General features: G+C 41.1%; 1 protein-coding gene across 1 annotated transcript; it reads left to right on the top strand.

Annotated features, from left to right (window-relative positions):
- The first annotated feature begins 576 nt into the window (after positions 1-576).
- On the top strand, positions 577-21978 carry ptprna (protein tyrosine phosphatase receptor type Na). Its single transcript, XM_040147651.1, has 24 exons — positions 577-769; positions 5190-5240; positions 10217-10327; positions 11160-11277; positions 11398-11545; positions 11704-11899; positions 12028-12177; positions 12373-12498; positions 12626-12660; positions 12749-12993; positions 13174-13260; positions 13382-13461; positions 13658-13722; positions 15425-15634; positions 15996-16262; positions 16393-16540; positions 16788-16861; positions 17058-17135; positions 17370-17489; positions 18680-18846; positions 19628-19681; positions 19838-19902; positions 20585-20658; positions 20792-21978. Exons 1-24 carry the CDS (start codon positions 694-696, stop codon positions 20861-20863), a joined length of 2817 nt encoding a protein of 938 aa, XP_040003585.1. The 5' UTR covers positions 577-693; the 3' UTR covers positions 20864-21978.
- Positions 21979-21994: the final 16 nt, after the last annotated feature.

Here is a 21994-nt window from a genome sequence, read left to right as displayed (position 1 = left end):
CTTTCCTTCCTTCTGTTGATTTTAAGGGAAAAAGAACTGTTCAAGCTCATCTTACAAAAAATGCCTGACATTTTCGTTTCATCACCGAGTAAACATCAGGTTACCAGTGTTCATTTTCAGATACATCTGAGATTTCTAGACAACTGTCAAACGTGCAGTGAAATACAATGCGAGCTTGTGACCTGTGGGTTTGCTTAAAGACAAACACACGAGCAACACATCAGCTACAGGGGCAGGCCTTGAACGGATATACCTGTGCACACCTTCAGGCTGTCTTAGATAGAGACGTTGCTCTTTCTGAATAATGAACGCATGACGTTTATGAATGGGTGGAATGATTTCTTGTACCTCAGAGAGCCCCCCTTTTTCCTTGGGACTCTACGTTATTTACGCAGCTGTGCTGTCGCGAGTCGATACTACGTCGCATGTTCACATGCCTGTCGATCCTCCCCCCTCCTCCCCCATCCCCACGCCCCGCCTTTTTTCACTGAGGAATTAGTTCTTTCGCGTATATTTATTTATTTATATTTTTCCGACACATGGGCTTTTTGACTTGAGCGCGAGCTGTCGACACAGGCTGCAGCTCCTTTGAACATTATGGGGATTTGAAGGAGGGGGAGAAGGGACCAAAGCACAGGGACCTGGCGTCGTTCTCTCGGCATCTCTTGCGCTGCTGCGAGGCTGGAGAGGACCATGCGACACCTTACACCATGGCGAGCTCTGCTCCTTTTAACCGCGCTGTGCCGACCGGGCATCTCAGACAAATACGGTAAGATGATGCCGATGGTGGTACTGAGGATGGCACGACCCTCGCCATAAATCGCCGTTGCACCCCCGTGATATTCCCGCAGGTACATGGCGTGCCCAAGTAGCTAATGACTTTCTGGTGATCTCATCCTCCCGTCGGCTACTTTATTCCCTGTGGCATCGCTATCACGGTCCTGTAACATTCCAGCCCAGATCACAGTTAAACTGTATTTGTGTGGCTTTTCGGAGGACTATGTGTGATGCTTTTCAGAATCAACTGCATGGTGAAACATGTTTGCCAGTGACAGACACAGTGTGTGGGTAAATGTAGAGAATGGTAATGAGATTAACCAGAGGCGGAGGAGAGATGGAGGAAAGGATGCAAAGGGGAAAAGAGAGTCTAGTGAGTATTTTATTTCTGTTTCTGGTAGCGCAAAGGACCATTTTGGGGATATATGACCCATACCATGCCTCCCCAAAACTGCTTATGCTATTACTGACTTAAAGTCCTTTTTAAAACAGCCACCAAATCCAGATGTTCGGCATTAATAAACAACGACCAGACTGGTGTGTGTATACAATACAAGATGAAAAGTAGACAGCAGAACTATGTAAACAATTTACACATAAAATCAGAGACAACAAGTAACGTTTAACTATACACATATATATTATATATGATACCAAACTCTTGGTGACTGATTTATTTAAAGCCTTTTTTTTAAACAACTGTAGGTTGCATATCTTCCATATGGGTTAAAAATAAAGAAAAAACGAAAACAAGGGAAGTTAAACAGGTTTTTGCATTTTTAAAAACATGTCTGCAGATGCCTTAACATTGCCAACCTCACATTTCCCTCTCAGCATTCTACAAATGGCAGTGACATTAGCAGCAGTGGCTGTGATGTTAATAGTATTGACAATGGCAGCAGTGGCAGTCTCAGCAATAATTACTTCATATTGAATATTGCTACAGATGGAGTGACCTGAATATTTCTTTTAGTAGATTGATGCATTGAGCTGGCATAATTTGTAATTGATACAGTACTCGTTGAAATTATTGGCACCCCTGAGTTTCAAGTACAGAATATAGAATATCTTCAGAAATAAATGCAAATTAACCAATTTTCTGCAATCAGAATATTTAATAAAATGTCCAAGGTTGCTGGACAAAAGAAAATGAAAAAAACACAACTTGCATAATAGTGAAATAATACAAACACAAAATGTACCCCAGACACAATTATTGGCAGCCTTCACTAATATTTGGTTGCAGAACCTTTGGCAATAGTGACAGCCTCTAAACATTTCTTGTAGCCTTCTCCTTGGCCTTGGCCCATGGAGCCCTTCTAGGTTTAGTGTGGGCGGCGTATAGTACAGGCTGAAACCACCGCTCCAGATAACTCCAGGTCAGCCTGAAGCTCTTTAGATGTCTTGTGTGGTGTTTCTTCACAGGCTTCTCTCGTTGAGTTTTCTTCTTAACTCCACTTCCTGGAAGTGTCTTAACAGTTTTATGATTGTGAACTTTCTTGATAACATTACACCCTTTTGAAACAGGGATTTCAAGACGATCGCCTTGTAGCCTTTGGAATTATTATGTTTTTTGATAACAGCATTTTTTTTTTTTTTCAAATTTAATTTCATCAAAAGGGTGCCAATAATTGTGTCAAGCCCACATTTTACGTCTGTATTTTTTATGTCACTATATGAAACCATTTTTTTTGGTACCGTAACCTTGGACATTTTATTAAATATTCAGATTATACAAAATTGGTTAATTTGCATTTATTTCAATGATGCAACAAGTGCACTGTAACACCTCTATACCTTTTTATACATGTAAAAAAGCATGTAGGTGGAGATTTGGGAAGTAGGGAGTGAATTCAATGAGTAATTCGGACTGAGATTGAGAAAGACCGGATGTTATTCTCTCCTTCAGGTTTTTCCCTCCACCTCTGTAAATGTTCAGTCATTTCATTTGTACGGGATATTTTCTATGTTTTCTTACTTCAGTTTTATCTATTAAGTGCAATCAGAAGCAGAAGGAACTTACTGCAATTGCAGGAGAGAATAAGACTGTAGAACTATAATATATGTGTAGTTTTTCAAAACTACTCTATGAAATATACTAAAATTAACAAAAACTACTGGTCTTTCTTTACAATTTGCCATAAAAAATCATCTTGAGGAAAAAAAAGACACATCCCAGAGAAAACCTAAGAAATTACAACAGTTTAAAAAACAAACAATGAACAATGCACAGTACAATGAAAAGCCATTCTGCGAGCGCCTGTGATTTCAGCACCATGGAGAGAAACTTGAAACCACTGTTGCTTCTCTTTGTCCATTCATCCATTAAGTCCTCTCACACATGCATCCATCCATCTGTTCATTTGATCAGCCATCCATCCATCCATATGTCCGTCTGCCCATCCTCACACGCACAGTATGATGTTCATGTCTGAGCTGACATCTCTGCAGCCAGTCTTCCCTAGGGGACAGCTGTCCTGTTGCTATGACAAATTAAAATTTGCTTGCCAGTATTTACTCATTGAAACCTTTGTGTTTTACTATGGTAGGGTATACGTTTTTCCATTTCAGATACTTATAATTGTTCTTGTAAAACAATAAATTATTGTTGTTGCTTTTGCTACCAAGCCAACTGTTGGTCTTGGGAGGATGTGAACTACAACATGCCCTTCTCTGATACACCTGGACTGGCTGGTGACTTATTTCACTTGCCACTGGGGAGTCTTTTCAGACATTCACATAGGTGAATACACATGCTTTAAAAGTTTACATCCTCTTCAGTGTTGCATTTAAAAAACCAGAGTGTACAGGCGATTAAAATAAAGACCAGAAATAAAACCCAGTTATAAACCCTAGAAAATAAACTGAAATAAATTTGTTGAATTGGCTTTGTGATTTGGCTCTTTGTTTAAGCTCTATGCTGATTGTTGGCCCAACATTACCAAATGTCCTTCCCTGGACAATCAATCAATATTTGGCTTATACACACAGTGTCTTGTGTATGTTACTCGGATACCACTTGGCTGTGTCCCAATACAATAATATCCGTGTGTACTTTTGCTGAAGCTTGTGTGAAGGTTCACACAACCCCCCACAGATTGGTGAGAACAGGTCTCTTAGATAGTGCGTATGTTGATATCTTCCATGCCGCCCAGACAGTAAATGCTTTTACGGTGGTTTTAATTTTAAGTGTGCGTGAAACAGAAAGAGAGTAAGATTTTGTCCAAATAACTTCAGATGAACTGAAATCTGGAATTCCATAAAACTTCTCTTCTCTCAAAACCTACATATAGTGTCAGGTGTCACACTTAAAAGTTTGAGAGGGCATCAGAGAAATACAAGATATTGCACTGTGCGTGTACATTGTGTGTATGTCTGTGTCTCCTCGAAGAAAGAAGAGGTGAGTCACAGAAAACGCTGCCAGGTACTGCGTCACTTCATTTAAAGGTAGAGAAAGTAGTTCTCAGTCTTTGTTCCCTTTCCAAGTATGTGGTCAGGTAAACATTCAATCCGCAGATCCATCAACTCAGCAAACCAGCTCGTCACTTGCCATCTATGGGATTATATCAGCTCTGTCCTTTTTTGCTCACACACACTCACAAACAGATTTTACACCCCTCATTTGATATTTATTTTCTTTTTGTCTGTTATACGCTTGGATGGACTCTGGAAATTAGGAGCAAAAAGAGACATGAAATGTGACATGACAGCCAGACAGAGCTCTCCGTGCGTATTCCGCTGTGTTACTCTCCTATCGCCAACCACCTGCTCCTTCCCACATTGCCATACCCCCTAAGGTCTCACTCACCAACCTAAAATAAGAAATAGTGGAAGAGAAATACAAACAAATAACTAAAAGAAAAACAAATGACAACACTATTTTGTGTCCCCTGTTCAGTCATAAATCTGCATAACACACTAGCTAATGAATAACCTCTCTCCGTGTGAGTGTAAAATCAATATAGAGCTTGTTTATCTTATTGTACTTTTTTCCTGCGTCTAACCAGGAGTAAAATTGTCCAAACGAAGATGAGATAATTTTTGTATTTCAAGGTTTTCAGAAGTTCCAAGTTTTGAGATTAAGAATGATATCACTTAGGGTGAGGGACTTTTAAAATGCTTCTTTGCCATTATATAAAAGTTTTATTACTGATAAGTGTATTAGAATTTAAATATTAAGGACAGTGTGAAGGTGGTGGGTGCTAAGTTGTTGGTGGGTTGGGTGTTTTTCAGTTTCTGCTGCGCAGTACGTTTGAGGCTAACGATAATGATTAAGCCAGGGTTAAGCTCACGTTGTTTGGTTCTCATTTCAGCCCTCTAAATGTGAGTTAAAGCAGACGTTGCCATGGAAATTTCTGAGAGGGATCTTACCCCGAATACCTACTAGCAATCTCTTTGCCTTTCTCCCTCAGGTTGCCTGTTTGAGAGAAAACTATGCACAAGGGCTCAGTTCTGCTCAGATGGTGAGTACCACACACACACACACACACACACACACACACACACAAACAAACATAATCAAACATAATCTCTTTTCAGAACTTGAACATTACACTTTTAAGACAAACTGTTTTCTTAATCCTTTCTGTACCTTTATAGAATTTTAGATTATTAACCCTGCAGCTGGACACACAACACACACGCACACATGCGCGCACACACGCACACACATATACACTGTCAAACACAAATCAAGGATTTTTCCTCTCTCAGCAGCATGCATCTAACTCTGTCACCTGCCCCTCTCCCTTTCCTCATCTTTATCTAAGCCCCTCCCCCGCTCCACTTTCTCCATGGCAACACTGACATCACGGTGAGGTCGCCACCCCCACAGTTGTTGTGCTAATACAGTGATGAGTCACTGACACACAATTACGCACTTCTCGTCAGAAAGTGCGATTACGCACATACACAGCCATTGGACAGAATACATAATGGATTGGCGTACTTACGGCTCGGGAGCAGACACAGATTTATGCACATCTGTGTGTCTGAGGACTGAACATGAGAGAAGAATATTTAATGTAACAACTACTCAAACATTTTTAGTCTGATTGATTTTAATGAGCCCTTTATTTCTCTATCTGTCTCTCTGGCTCTGTGTCTCTTCCAGAACGTACAATGCGAAATAAGCTGTGAACAATCTGTGTGTTAGACACCGTCACTCATTTTTTAGCTGGTTAAGAGAAAAATACAAGAGTCCACACAGAGCATAACCAGCACAGTCTCGATAGACACGTACGGGTCTCACAGTGACTTGTCACCTCATGAAGAATACTCAGCTACCGTGCTGAGTTTAGATGAAAGAGGTCTAGGAGGTGTTTGACTGCATGAGACAGCTAGGGGCAGAAAACAGTAACAGTAAGATCAACAGAAAACATGAACTGGTCTTGATTAACTGAAGCAACACCATCCCGACCAAATGATTTGTTCCTTCTGCTTGTGTTCAGTATAATGTTTGTTTGAGTTTGTAAATACATGGTTTTATTTGTTGGATGACGTTCGACATCCAAGGCAAAGAAAATATTATAATACTGTATTGTTAGATTATCTAAGAAAAACAAACATATAACAATAGCTGATTTTTTTCCCTATTTTTGTCCCTCTCGTTTATAACATAGACATGCTATTGTAAATAAATCGTTGTTTTATTTAATGTTCTGTTTCCTTTTGTGTGTCTTTGCTAATGCAAATTCAGCTGTATGTAGTATGATAACTTTTTTCAGAAATGAAAAGGCTGAGAAATTGCAATTAAAATTTCTATTATATTAGCCATATTAATCCTACAGTTTCATTATTCCATCATTTTTTGGAGGGCTTCTCTGCTGTGGTGCCAATTTCATCCCTCTGTGCTTTGCGTGTTGTAGAGACTCATCCATTACAGAGGGCAGCTTGCCTCCACAAAAAAAAAAAAACAGAATAAATCTCCTAGCTTAACTTAAAAATGAAAGCAGTACATAATCAGTTACTATGAATCTTCAAACTGAACTAAACAAAATAATTCTAATTGGCAAAGTAATGTGTAAATTCGGTTTCTATCCAACACAGATATGCCAGCTTATTTTATGGTGTCCTCTATGGTTTCACCACGGCAGTGGTACATCCACAATTGGTCTCGGAGCAATAGTTTGTCTAAAATGTCTAATGATGTCAGCAAAGCATGGCCTTCTATCTCTTTGCACCAAAACTCCTTTCTTGTGGTTAAAGTCCCTTTTTCCTACCAGCCTCCTGCCTTCCACTAGTGATAGGGAATACAGATTGTTTCATGTGTGCCTTGGTGTGCTATATTGACAGCACAGCATATTTTAAGTGTTGCTTATGTGTGTCTGTGGCAGGATGTGTGGCTAATAGAACTGGCTGTGCAGTCACTGTGTGCATTCTCCATACATTTGGTCCTCGCGCCCTTTGTCCCGACTCCTTGCGCAGTGCTGGACACTTTGCCTCTCCACTCAGAGGTGCAGGTTTTGTTGGGTTATGTTTTGTTTGTGGTTCTGTCCAGCCTCAACTGTGGAACATGCTAGAACAGATAGGTCCCCTTTTATGTCTGGACCGAGATCATGCTTATGTTGTTGATGCAGGCATCTTCTCTGTAAGCCTGTACAGCCTCTTACAGTCTGTGGCATGTGTTAACCAGAACAAGGTCATGCATTATCAGTTCAGTTCTGTGCACACAGATGTAGCACCCTGACCTTATCACCTGTTGCTCCTTGGGATGCTGACAGCGTCAGCGGGGCCTGAAGACTACAAGTTTGAAAAAACCGAGTTTACCAGACCTCTGTATCCTGCTCGCCATCTCTGCTTGAGGCTAGTGGCCTGAGGCTACATTAGCCACTACTAGCATAACTCAACTAAATATCCGACTGAACTGTTGGCAGCCGAGCTGCGTTGTGGGTAATGTAGGCTCCATGTTTTGACAAGGAAGAAGAACGCATGGAATAAAAATGATGATATCTCTGGTTTTGCAGTATCGATTTTGATCTTTTTGTCCATTTTTATCTTGAATTGTCCAATTTAAATCAAGCATTGAGGCATTGATTGCAATGGCAAGTCATGGAGTACTCTTTTAAGGTCAAGAAATGAACTGCGGCAGAACTGTTTTCCAAACAAAGGTTTAAACTTTGGGTTGGTGTTGTTGAGGTATCACTAGAAATCTATTAGAAGTGAAAATGAAGATTCCCAATAAACCATCTAAATCAATTAGAAGTGAAAATGAAGATTCCCAATAAACCATCTACCAGACCATTTATTCAAGTCCCTAGAGTGGTTGCATGACTTGATGGTGAACACATATACCTTTGTTTCCAGTCTGTGTAGGACTTAAACACTCGTGCTTGTCATGACAATCACTTGTTTTGGAGCATTTTTAAATCATGTTATTTTAGCTAAATATTTCATTTATTTTACATTTAACAGATCCCCCTGTACAAAAACAGAAATAACTCAAGCTCCAGAAATAGTCCAATCCAATCCAACCAAGCCATGCAGTTTTCTGTCTTGCCTTCATTCATCTTCTATTCCTCCTCCACATGCCCTCTGTCTCTCTGCCATCATTCAGTTCACCGCCAGGGATAACAGGGGCTATTGTACTTCACCGGTGCAATATACTGCTAGGATGCAATATCCTGTGTCACAATCACATCATCAGCATCAACTATTTGTAATACGATCAAGGGTTTTAATCTCTGGGAGGAAAAATATGAATAGAAAACATTCTGTGTCTCTTTTCTGTGAGTTCATATTGGGAAAGTTCTGCAACCTTGTATCTGCATCTCTCTGCATCTCTAGTTAGTATTCTGTGTTACTTGTCGGACTTTGGTACTATCATGACACTAACACAAGACACTAACACCTGCATTGCATACCAACCCACCCAGAGGGAGCTACTTAATTAAACCGAAATAAAGTGAAAACATGTCTCTCTACTTATTCCTCAATACATCGAGTAGCAAAAAAGAAGCAACACTGTTTCAGATCAGACTTGTGGCTATAAAAACACTGCTTTTCCCCTTTAATCTGTTCAGTATAACAATTCACCATCTCACTGTGGCTGGTTGGGTTGTATGAGATTTATCCGGTGTAGTGAAAGACTGTGGTGACTCATCAGTGCGCCAGATAATACATACAGTAATCTGCTCTGCCTCAGTTCTGTTCCTTTCGCTTAGCAGTCTGACAATCTTTCTTTCTTTAGAAATATAATTTTTTTTAACTCACCGAGAGTTCAGACTATAGATGAGATTTGGCTTTTCACACTGTAATAAAGTTAGAAATTGTCAGTATCTAACTCACTTAAACAACCTGCACTCCGTGGTAGATTGCTTCTCTCCTCCTGAATCTTTTTTTATCTGCTGCGGGAAGCAGAGCGCTGAGTGGATCAGGAGTTTTCCAGTTCAAGCCAGTTTTCATTGTGGCTTAAGTCCAAACTAATTATTAAATTATTGTCGTTAATTTAGGATTTAGAAAGGGTAAACTCCTCTTTACCTCAATGCAATGCAACAGACCTACAGTGCAGCTAATTCTAACTTTGTCAAGCTCAGAATGATGCATCAGCTTGTATCTGTGTGAAGAGTGGATGCATGAAATTGTGTGGGCTAAGGTTGACATAAAGTAAAGAATTGGTACATTTTTTCAAGTACTGTAGCTGTTCAAAAAATTTATTAATTTATGATCATGAAAGAGAATGGGTAACAGAAAACAATTCTGGGCAAATGCTTTTATTATTTCTGTTGCCATGAGGCTGCCTGCAGGTTAACAGCTATTTCAAGAGGACACACACTGACAGTGGCATGACCTTGTCAAAAGGACTCAAACAAGCAGTGTAAAGTGTGTGGACTCTACTTAAAAACTATGAGTCACTGCTGTAACCTTGTGTGGTGTGCGCTACCCTAAGAATTACAGGTCATTACAAAAATACTGTGCATCGAAGCGCAGCATCACTGAGCCATTTGTGGTAGAATGTATACAGTTTCAGGGGTCAGTTAAGATGCAGGGTAATGTTTTTCTTTTTGTTGGTCCACACTGAGAAATAGTGTTGCTTATTTGCTGTTTTGTACTGTATCCTCTAAGGGCAGACATTTTTGACTTGTCACACTAGGTAAAGCACAGGTGTATAACTTTAACAATGGCTCCGTTCATTCCAGGTGTCCTGATAAGCCATGGCAATGTGACAGGGAGCCAAAACCAAGGCCCCTGCAGCAGCTGAGTGGAAATAAACCATCATTAATTTTTATTATTTATACCTGTGCTTTTTTTCCTGTGACATGTTAAAACGTCTTACATGAAAAAAGCAAATTACTTTACCTGTTTCTGTAAAGTAAGCTGGATTTTGGACCAGTGGTCACTTTAAAAGAAACTTCAAGCAGAAATATGGCTTAAAAGTGTTTACAGTTGTGTGTGTGTGTGTGTGTGTGTGTGTGTGTGTGTGTGTGTTGGTTTATTCCAGACGGACTGTTTGGTCAATGTCGCAGCTCTAAGCAGGACCAGGTCCAGTACCAGGTGTCAGTTCCGGTTCTGAAGAGGATGCAGGAAGTCCTGAAACAGCTCATGCTACAAGGTAAGATAGAACATGAAAAGCATCAATAATATTCATTTACAAACCTGAACCTTTTAAAGCGAGTACCCCATTGCTTCTAAGTAGCTGTGATAAAAAACACACAGTCAAAGGTTAGACAGAGAAGTTGTGTGTAATTACTTGTGAGTGTCTTTCATGTGTCATTTTGACTGTTCCTATATGAATTACAGTTCACTTTGACTTGCATTCTATTTTCTACCTAAAATTAAATTTTCAGTCTGGTGTTAGTATGTGTCAGTATAATTAAATTGAAAGAAAGCCAATACAAAATACTGTAAATGCTTTTAAACAAGACTATTTATCATGCTAGTTGCTCTGTGAGGCTGTACTGAGCTAAATGCTAATGTCAGCATGCTAACATGGGGATGTTAACCAGTTCTAATTGTTGCCATGTTCACCATCTTAGTTTAGCATGCTAGCATGCTAACAGTATATGCTAATTAGTACAAAAACGGGAAGTGCAGCTGATGATGATGGAAATGTCTTTAGTTTTGCAGGTATTTGGTCATAAACCAACGTACTGTATAGTCAAAGTGAAGTTCATTTGGTCATGTCAACTAGTGGCCATTGTTCTGACATGAATACTCAAAGTCATGGATGCTTTATGAATACAGGCGGTAATCCATTTATAATGCAAGCACATGAACACGAGTCCTATTAGAAACAGTGTAGATTTTAGAGACTCTTTCTCTATCTGTCTATCTCTCCCTCACACACAACTCCTTTCTGCGCTTTCAATCTCTGCCTCTGTTGCATTCTTTAATGCTGTATGTATGTGTGTGTGTGTGTGTGTGGGGGGGGTTTGTGTGAGCAGGCCTTTCGTGGCAGGATGACATCACCCAGTATATTTTATCAAAGGAGCTGAAGAGAGTTCCCCACATCACCCACCCCTCTAAGCCAAACTCCCCTTCCTCCCCTTCTCATTCACCTCAGTAAGTACTCTCCAGTTACCACCTTTTATTTCACTCTGAGCCTGCTTCTTTGTCCGTCTTCCCTTTTCAACCCCTCTGGATCCATCCTAATCCTGTCTCTGTTTATTTCCTGGTTGCCAGGTCTAAACAGCACATCCCCCATCACCACAGTTCTAAATCTGGGTCCACACCTCCTAGTGGCAACTATGTGGACTACATGATCGTTGAGCCTCATCAGTCCCAGTTGCGAATGCAGACAGCATCCATGGACCCATACACATACCACCAGGTATAAAAAAACACACACATCATGATGTGTACAAAAGTTACAGCAGAGGGAAAAAATCATACATTAAATCCTGATTTATACATTCTAAGCTGACAATAGTACACAGCAGTCTAGAGCTTAGCTGAAAAGTAACAGTGTAATACCTCTTCCAATCACAGCATAGGTACCAAGATGAAGTAGAGGGATCTCTCTTAGGGACAAGAGGCAGCTATGCCCGCCCGTCTTCAAGGTCCCAGGCCAATCAGAGAGAGCGAGAGCGTGGCAGGCAGCTGCTACAGGAACCCTTGTCTCTCTACCTTGCATCTGCACAGCCCTCATATCGCCACCGGGGGGGTGCTTCCATGGCTCCTGCAGGTAAAAGTTTTTTCAAATTTCATAAATAAAACACTCGAAAGAAGCTACTCAGGAATGACGACACATTGTACAATACAGTAGAACAAAATAATTCTCTTTACCATCATAATCTATAATACTATGAGCAGGTCTGCCTTACTATGAGGACTTGGAACTTGAGATACCAGTGGACTATGTGGAAGACTACAACCTAGAGGAGAGACTTACTGCAGGCAGACAGCAAATGCTGCAGAATAAGAAGGTTCCTCAGGACTTCAGCACTCTGTCTGGAAACAACGGTGAGGAAAAGGAACTTAAACTTACTTACTCTTATTTGCATAATGTCTTCAAGAGAGGAATACTATGCAACACAAGCGTAACACCTGATTTACACTATGGATGCACTTCCAAAGTATGTGCTTATCCATTACATGTTGACATTTTCTAAATTGGACAATGCAAAAAAGAGAGCTAACTGTGTTATCTTGTCTTAGATGGCTTGCTCCAGAGGATGTCAGGAGTCTTGCAGCGGTATGGAGTTGACCCCAGAGAGGTCAGTCAAGAGCAGCTCTTCAAGCTAGCCCTCATACTGCAACTTCTGCAGGCCCAAGACAAAACAGGTACAGTCCCCAAGCTATTAACAAAGAAACAAGAAGGGAAGAATGGGAAAAATAAATAATACTAAAACTTAATTGTGTTTTACTGTAGTATTTGTCCAAAAACAGTCGTTTGTATCTCTCAACACAGATCCAATTGAGAAAGACCTCATCACCCTCAAGGAGGTATGTCGGCATCTATTGTTAGAATTTATTACAAATTGTAATCGTGCACTTTTTTCACCAACAAGTCCTCTACCATTTCCACCCACAGAAGCAGACGTTAAAAACAGACAGCGGGTCAAAGAAGCCGCAGAGGCCTGATGCCCCTCCTGCCCCCTCCTCTGCCTCAGTCCCAGTTACACCTCCAGTCAAGAGCGCCAGCCTTCCCCCCTCTGCCTCCCAGCCTCCTCAGGCCGCTCCTGCAGAAGCTGGACAAGGCTTGAAGGAGCAGGGACTGCCACTGGTTGAGGGTACGGGAGCCAAGGAGGAGTATGGGTACATTGTCACCAACAGGAGGTCTGCACTCAAGGACATTAAGCTATAAATTCTTCTGTTTGTTGTACTCTGCTTAAACTTGTGTTTGAAGATTGTCATGATCTTGCAATAGGTGAAAATCACTGCATGCTTCATTAATTGCCAGTAAAGAGCAGCAAATAAAACATTGTATTGACATAGAGGATGTTTTTTTCTTCCCAGTCCCCTGAGTCTGTATGATGGAGTGAAGCTGTTGGAACTACTGGCTGATAAGATACACCTGACAACCAGCAGCTTCATCAACATCAGGTAACCCCGCCATTATGTGTGTGAGAGAGTTGTGCATTTTGCCATTTTACACTAAACACTAAATATAATTATCACAGTTTTGAAGCATCAAATGTGTGCCCCTGTGTATGCGTGTCTCCAGTGTGGTGGGTCCGGCGCTGACGTTCCGTATCCGCCAGAATGAACACAACATGACGGCTGCAGAGGTGGCTGCTAAATCTGGTGAGACTCAAAAAACACACACGGAGACGCTCACACCTAAACACCCACACAAACACTCAGGCATGAAGTGAAAAGTGGCGAATGTGGGTACATTATTCTGTCACTCAACAGTTTTTTTCTTCAAATTCCATTTCACCAAAGCTTTTTTGTCACATCCGGTAATAATATGTTTGTTGTTTTTTTTTCAAACCGGCAGTATCTGAAAAGAACTTCCTGGAGTCTCAGACAGGGCTGAAGATTGTACAGACTGGTGTGGGAGAGGTACCTGCAACACATACATGGGCACACTTACACAGCCTCTGTGGAAAATTTCCCTTGTAACCCCTCCTATCAGTAACATATGGAGCAGTTGTCAAGGCAACAGAGATATAATCACTCCTCTGTATTCTTTACCATTTTCACTTTAACCATTCATTCATGGGCTCTAGCTTGACTTGGTAGTGTCAACGGAGACTCCCAACAGTGTAGTTTTCACATTGTAGTCACCACATATTGGTTGGTAACTTTTCAGAAAATGGGCTCCATTTTTTGTAAGAAAAATGACATTACAAGCACAAGCCCTCTGATGTTAGGGCACTGTACTCTACTGTGCAGCACAGCCAAAGGCAGCACTTCTGTCTCACCTATAAAGCTGGTTTTCCATATTGCGTGTGGGTGTTTGTCTATGCATGTAAACTGTGTGCACCTGAAAGGCAAGTGGCCAGAACAAATCAGCACGGCAACACTTTGTAACAACCAGCATTTCACTTGTTGCCATGGCGTTTCATCTCCCGCATCCCCCTGATCCCAGGTGCTATGGCAACAGTCACAGGTGTCATTAACCTCATTATTCTTTATTTACAGAAACAGGCCTCTGACTCATCGCTTGCATCTCTCATTTTGTGTGTAATGGATTAATAATGAAATGCCCATTCAGAATTAATATTAGGATAACACACACACAGATTTCATTCAGGGCTGCAAAAATAATATTGTAATTATCCTGCCAGTACATTAACGGTGTGTGTGTGTGTGTGTGTGTGTGTGTGTGTGTAGTACTGATGTGATGAGATTGCAGAATGCAATGTAAGAAAGAATGTAATATTTAACAACATTATTTCTGATTTCTGAGTTCCTGTGTTTGTTCAATTGTCCCAAATTATATAAGAAGGTGTGTTCAAATTCTGTAGTTTTTAGTGATTTTCTTCAATTTTAAGTCATATAAGGCAAAAGCCAGTGCTTATTTCTTCTACTATTCAACATACTACATAAAGTCAATGATGTGCTTTGGAGCAAAATAAAAATACTTTTATAAATGTCAGTCCCTGTTTTTTATTTGGGTCTTTTGTTGCCTCTATTATAGGACACATCAAAATCCAGTTTAGTTGCTGCTCTTGATTCGTAAGGCTTTTAGCATGGATTCATTCTTTTAAGGCTGGTTATTTTATTGACTCCATTGATGAAGCTGCAGTTTTTCTGTGGACTGAACAGGACTGTGGTGATTCAGTCCTTGTGTGAATGTGCATGTGGAAAAATGGGACTGAACACCAGCTTCAGATTCAATTGGTAAGACTGCGATGTTTAAATGCATTGGGCACATGTGAAAAAAAGATGAAGAAGAGGTGAAATGACACTCTGGAGCAGACTAAAACTTAAAGCATCAATGTGTGGCATGTCCTATGCCAGGGTTCACTGATCTCCACCAACCTCTGCTGTCTTATTAACGGGTTCCTGGAGCATAGCACCTTGACCTTCCAGGCCTCTGTCTTTAAAACTCAACTTCAGCTGCTCACTGAGCACAGCTCGCTGTCATGTGCAGTTGTAGAGAAACAAATTTTTTGTTCAAATGAAACAAATGACCTTTGAATTCCAGTGGTCAGAGCAGATTCCCTGGGGTGGCTTAGCTTTTAATAATCTGTTCTCTTTGTGTTCCTTCCGCCTCCCCATGTCTCCCTCACTACTCTTTATTTTCTCTTTTTCCCAGAGGACAGATGTACGGGGTCTCCCTCAGGTAACCAGGGTTTCCCAGGGTTCCAGTGGGACGGTTATCACCCTTGTTTCCATGGCAATCGTAGGAGGTGTGCTGGTATTGGCCATGGCCGTAGCTTGTTTCAGGCACTATGCCCAGCAAGTGGCCAATGGCAAGCTTGGCCTGGGTCCAGAGGGAGGAGCAGAAACACACTTTGACTACCAGGTAAGGAAACGTAAAGACATTCAGGATTAAGGAAAAGACATTTTATACATTTATATTTTAAACTATTTAAGAATGCAATGTCCCTTCATACGTGTGAAGAACCTCTTCTATACTGTATGTCAAACCTTCTACTGTGTTTTCCTACCTGGTTTCCAATGTGGCAAAGGACTAAAGACATAAAAACCAGGTGATGGACAGTCAAAAGCGCACTATATTTGTGAATATCTGACAGATTATGTATGAAGCTTATGATTTGAAGGCAACAAGATAGCAAAATTGTGAATTTATTGAAAATGATTAACTGATTATTCAGTTAATACCATTTACCTTTAACTGTTTTCACTCCCTATTGTCCATTCAGGAGCTATGTCGGCAGCACATGGCGTCCAAATCGTCCTTGTGCCGCCAGGACTGTGTGGGCGGGGTGACCGGCAGCATGGCGGGGTCTGCCACGGGTACGGGCGCTGGTGGTCGACGGGGTACAGACACATCTCGCGTCAGCAGCGTTTCCTCCCAGTTCAGTGACGGTCCCCAGCACAGCCCATCCTCCACCCACAGCTCTACCCCATCCTGGAGCGAAGAGCCAGCCCAGTCTAACATGGACATCTCTACTGGTCACATGATACTGGTGAGGGAACACACAGTCAGAGTAGAGAGAAGATTTACTTCCTGGTGTAGCAAAGGATTCTCCAGCTGTAGAAATCATGCTTGTCCTTGATGAGAAGTTTCTAATGTCTCGCGTGCTATCTCTCCCGCAGGCATATATGGAGGATCACCTGCGTAATAAGGACCGCCTTCAGAAGGAGTGGGAAGCTTTGTGTTCCTACCAGGCTGAACCCAGCTCCGTAGCTGTGGCTCAAGTCACAAGCAACATGGACAAAAACAGACACGCTGAATCCCTCCCCTGTTAGTTCATCACCTTGTTACTCTTACTTATCATTTCTGTTATATGTCAGGGTGTCATGCATCTTTCAGTTATCAATCACCCTTCAATATTCTAAGCGCGTAAGCAAAAGTAGAAAATATCATCATTTCAAACATAAACCATCCTTATGTTTTGTTTTGTTCCAAAACATCATTTAAGCAGCATTGTTCATTTGTCTTTATTTTTTTAACTGACTAATCCTTACTTAACACCTGTTCTCTTTTCCAGATGATCACTCTCGGGTGAAGCTGAAGACTGAAGTAAACCCCAGCAAACAAGATTACATCAACGCTAGCATCATTGTAAGAAATTCTTCAAACATTCCAAAACATTTACAGTATTTGATGATATTCAGGATTATTGGTTTGTTACATGGTGAATTATCCCCTTATCCAATAGGAAGTTTTATATAAACAGCCATTCTTTGATTTGTTTAATTTCTAATACACTATAAAAATTTAAGAGACTCCACTCTTTTTTTTTCTTTCTAACCAACAGTTTGATCATGACCCTCGCCAACCAGCTTATATTGCCACCCAGGGACCTCTGCCCCACACTGTCGTTGACTTCTGGCAGGTCAGTGCAATCTTCGCTCTTCTTTCCTTTTCCTGCCTCGTTTTTCTCCCGTCCTGCCAATTTACTGAATTTGCTTTTCTATTTGGTGATAAATACAAATACTAAAACGATGTACGCCACGGGGCCATTCAGTCAATCTATAGGACTTCTGCCTTGTTACTGCCAGATATCACAGACTTACTTTACTGCGACAACTGAATGTATGTGTGTGTGCTTGCTCTATCTAACCCGCAGATGGTGTGGGAGAATGGCTGCACGGTGATAGTGATGATGACAGCCCTGGTGGAAGATGGAGAGAAGCAGTGCGAGCGATACTGGCCTGATGAGGGCTCATCACTCTACCACATCTATGAGGTTCATTTCATATTGTGCACAGCACAAATATTTAGTGTAGTGCTTCCTAACAGTTTTGATCAAAAGACGTGCAAAAATAGAACAGGGCCATATGTAAACAAATAAATATTTAAGGTCTGAGATTATTCTAAGAATTTTGAGAAAAAAGTCAGATCTCTGAGATTAGATTAAAAAAATATTAAGATTAGTCATAAATCTGATTGAAGTCAGATTTGGAGGGAAAAAAACAGAGAAGACAGAATACAGACTTCAGAATTAACTTCTGTTATCGTGAGATTAGACAGGAATATCCAGCAGGTAGTAATGCGTACCTTTACAGCCCTGCATGTAAATATCTTTTTATGTGGCCTTGATTTTCTTCTGCAACTTACTGAGAGGAACACTGGGGCCCCATGACCATCTGGCCCAGTTTTCACCTGCGGCACCGCTCATGTCTTTTACCTCATCCGCCGCCCTTGTGGTCTGGCTTATGTAAGCAGAACGTCAAGGCCATTGTGCATTCGGATTAGGGAGCATCACAGCAGCGTGAGAGTTGGTGGCGAGAGCAGCCCCAGAGCAGCTCGTTTCAAATGGGAGCACCAAGCCACCAGCTGCCTATGATGAAATGGCACTGAGAAATTTGAGAAAAGATGTGAAAGGAAAAACTTCACCAGCATGAAGCATTTTTGATATATACTCAAAACTGTATCAATGCATGGCATAAAGGAGAAATGTGTAAACATTATCCCTCCTTATAAAAATAATAAATGCACATGTCGCTTCTCCCCTCTCTGACAGTTTGTCTCCCCCTGGTGCCAATTGGTTTTCACAGAGAAGCAGATTTGTTCCCCCTCCTGCACAATCACAGCATGTTTCTTGTTTTCTAAAAAACGTGTATTGCAAAAATGAAAAAGTGGAACAAAAAAGGGCATAATGTGTGTTACATTGTAAATCATTGGGATAATGGGGGTTATTTTGTATCTTGTGATCCACTCACTGTAAGTTGAGCTGTTTGTCTGTAGAGATTGACTGCATTTGGTTAAAATGAATTGCATCTTTACCTGACAAAGACCTTGTAGGATGAATTTCTTGGAACTTGGAAAATTCAGTGGGTGGACTCCTTTCCTTGACAAGCGAGTGATGTTTTTTTTTTTTTTTTTACCCTCTTGTCCACATGTCTTCTCTGTCTGCCACCCTTTCCTCTCTATCAGGTGAACCTGGTGTCAGAGCACATCTGGTGTAAGGACTTCCTGGTGCGTAGTTTCTACCTGAAGAACGTCCAGACACAGGAGACCAGAACCTTGACGCAGTTTCACCTGCTGAGCTGGCCGGCTGACGGCATCCCCACCTCCACGCGACCGCTGCTCGACTTCCGCAGGTAAGAGACTGCACAGACTATCCCCACATGTGCTCTTGATTTCAACCGTTACCAAAAGATTTAGCAGTTGTCGATCAGTGAACACAAAATGGAGTAAACAGGCAGTCAGGATGCAGTGGGTGAAATGTCACGGTGACTCAGTGGTCACATCAGTGGGTTGGAATCCTCCTGACCATCTTCATCACTTTCATCTCTTTTCTTTGTTTCCCACCTTCTCTGTCATTTTTGACTCTGTATTATCAAGTAAGGCGTCCGAGCTATTAACTTCATGCGTTATCCATCACCTTAGCTCTCTCTCTCTCTCTGTCTCTCCCTCTCTCCTAGTGTGCAGGTCGATAGGTTTGTATTTTAACATCTCCCAGTGTCATTTTTGTGGTTTGCAGCTAGTACTCTGGCTCCAGTTGCATAGTCACAAAAATGAGCATTGGCAGGTGTGACTGGCTACTGCAAGAGGGACAGTGAATCTGTGGCTTTCTCTTCACTTATTCTTTCCTGTTTTCCCATCTCGCTGTCCTTCATAGCCTCTTGCAGTTTCAATTTTTTCTTCCCTGATAGTCTTTCCCTCATTCCTAATCTTGTTGTTTCATCTGACATTTGCGTGTGTCTTTCCATTCCTCATTCTTCCTACGTGGTCACATACTGCTTTCATGTCATTGCTTTTAGTTTACCCAAATCCCACCATTACCTGAAGCGGCACAAGAGACCTTTTATCCTTTGCTGTATGCATCTCATTTTAGTCGTACTTTCTTTCTCTACTTTCCCTTGTTCCCTTGCTTTTCAGGAAGGTGAATAAATGCTACAGAGGTCGTTCCTGCCCAATCATCGTTCACTGCAGGTAAAAAAAGAAAAAGAAGAGATTCTGATGGGTCACAGAAAATAACAGAATTCACAGGGGCATACAATGTTTATGTACTATTTGGAGAGTGGTTTGAGGTAAAACACTTTGGAAGATCATGTGTGCTTTGACGGTTTCCTTGTGTCTCTCCCACAGTGATGGCACTGGCAGGACTGGCACGTACATCCTCATTGACATGGTGCTGAACCGCATGGCCAAAGGTGGGCCGCTCATTCAAACACACATGCTTTACAGATGTATAAATCGGGTATAATTCAGTACCCAAACATTTTGACATAGACGAGCCCATAGATGATCCAAGGTGCGCATGGAACATTTAGGGAAGGTCAGCGTTTTGGGGTGAGGGTGGAATTATGTCAAAGTTATGTTACCTATTGTGGAAAGCAGGGGGAGTTATCGTCACAGTATAGTTAAATGATTCTGCTTATGGGACATTTGAGTTATTATTCCACATTAGGTATGCATAAAGGCATGTATTATCTATTGGTACCTTAGAGGGGCAAGTTAGCTGGAAAACCTTTTAAAAAAAGGGTCATGATATATGAAACTTAATTTTTCAGAATTATTACATTGCTCATTTTTGGTACAAAAACTGAATGAGAAGCAGCTTCTTAATATGGTTTTGCTGTGTTTCTTTGTTTACAGATCTGAAAGTTCTGAGTTTTAATTTTTCAAAGATCATAGAGCTGAGGAAAGTCATTCAAAACCCCTTTTAAAGAATGTATTTGGTAACAGATGGAAGCTCAGATGTGTTACTTACCTTTTATATAGGTTGAGTGGATGTAGAGTGAAGGGTGTTATCTTCTGTAGCACCAAAATAGTGGTAGGAAACCTCAAAAACTGTGGCAGCGATGCTCTTTCTGTTTCTGTTGTTAACATTAGGAGTGAAGGAGATTGACATCGCAGCCACACTGGAGCACGTCAGAGACCAGAGACCTGGCTTGGTCCGCACCAAGGTACCAACAATCTGTGTGTTGGTGCTCAGTATTTGAGCATATGTTCCTGCTATCTTGGGCGAAGCGTCTCCCTCCGTCCTGTCGTTGACCCTCTCTGTTTTCTTTCCCCTCTTCTCGCTCCCTTCATTATTAGGACCAGTTTGAGTTTGCGCTGACAGCAGTAGCAGAGGAGGTGAATGCCATCTTGAAAGCCCTGCCACAGTGAACTGCAGCAGCTGAGGACACACTGGGGACATGCAGACAAAAATAAAAAGTACACGCTCCAAAGGATACACTCGTGGCATCCAGTCATGTGTGTCTGGCCATCACTGTAAATTAAAATTTGCTCTACCACACTTGTTTTCAGCATGCAGTATTTTACCATCTACTCATTCTCTGGGTTTTTAAAAGTTTTGGAACTTAGTGCATTGAACGATGAGGGTGTAAATATGAGCAGGGGATAGTTTTTTCACCATTATGGCACAAATCTGTGTTTGTGCTCTCTGAAATGTCTACCTAATTAAACAACAATGAGGCCATCAGACGTGAGCTAAGAAGAGTAAGGAGGTGCATATTCTGCGCTGGTGTGAATCCAGGTGAAACTTTTGCCTGAGTACAGAAAAGGGAGCCATTTGCTGTCTGGTCATACAGTCAGAGAGGACAGACTACACCTCTGTATGACCATAATGACATATTGAATTTTCTTACTGCCATTTGATTCCATCTTTGCCTGATCTACCCTTTTACTGGATATGATGACATGATTACCTCAAATGATTAACCAACAGATTATTTACGACCAACACTGACGGGTTTGTTTTGGCTGTTCTGTTGAACATTACAATCTTCTTTGCCTAATGTTAAAATAATGTCGAGTTGCTTCAAACTTCTAACACATCCATCTTACTGATATACAGTAAGGTTTTTCTCCATTTAACTCCCTGAGTATGGTGTTATGTGTCCACCAGAATACTGTATGCTATCGTCTAGTGTGTGTCGATTTCCAGAAAATTTTATTTGTGAGGCTTGTCTTTGCCTTGACAACATGATTGTTTGCTTTAAGCACTTGCCATTTTGTAAAAGATGCTGTACTGTAGATTGACCACAAAGTACACATCTCACACACAAACACACACACACACACACACACACACACACACACACACACACACACACAAAGTAACTTTGATAGGGTTCTTTTTTTGTCTTACTCAGTGTCCGCCCTTGTGATTAATGCAAATAATTCATTCTGATGATTGTGTTTATTTCATGTAGCAGACTAATAGAAAATATCTATAAAAATGTATTTTTGACTAGACATTAATAAATTTGTGATGTGATGCAGCAGAAAACAGAC

This window comes from Xiphias gladius, chromosome 16, assembly GCF_016859285.1.
Source record: "Xiphias gladius isolate SHS-SW01 ecotype Sanya breed wild chromosome 16, ASM1685928v1, whole genome shotgun sequence".
NCBI classification, from domain to species: Eukaryota; Metazoa; Chordata; class Actinopteri; order Istiophoriformes; family Xiphiidae; genus Xiphias; species Xiphias gladius.
The sequence above is the reverse complement of the archived record's forward strand: the minus strand, read 5'-3'. Positions and strand labels throughout refer to the sequence as shown.

Coding starts and splice junctions, on each gene's coding strand:
- ptprna (XM_040147651.1), top strand. CDS start 694: ATGCGACACCTTACACCATGGCGAGCTCTGCTCCTTTTAACCGCGCTG. Junction 17,136..17,369: donor CTGTCGTTGACTTCTGGCAG/GTCAGTGCAATC, acceptor TCTAACCCGCAG/ATGGTGTGGGAGAATGGCTG. Junction 18,847..19,627: donor CCGCTGCTCGACTTCCGCAG/GTAAGAGACTGC, acceptor CTTGCTTTTCAG/GAAGGTGAATAAATGCTACA.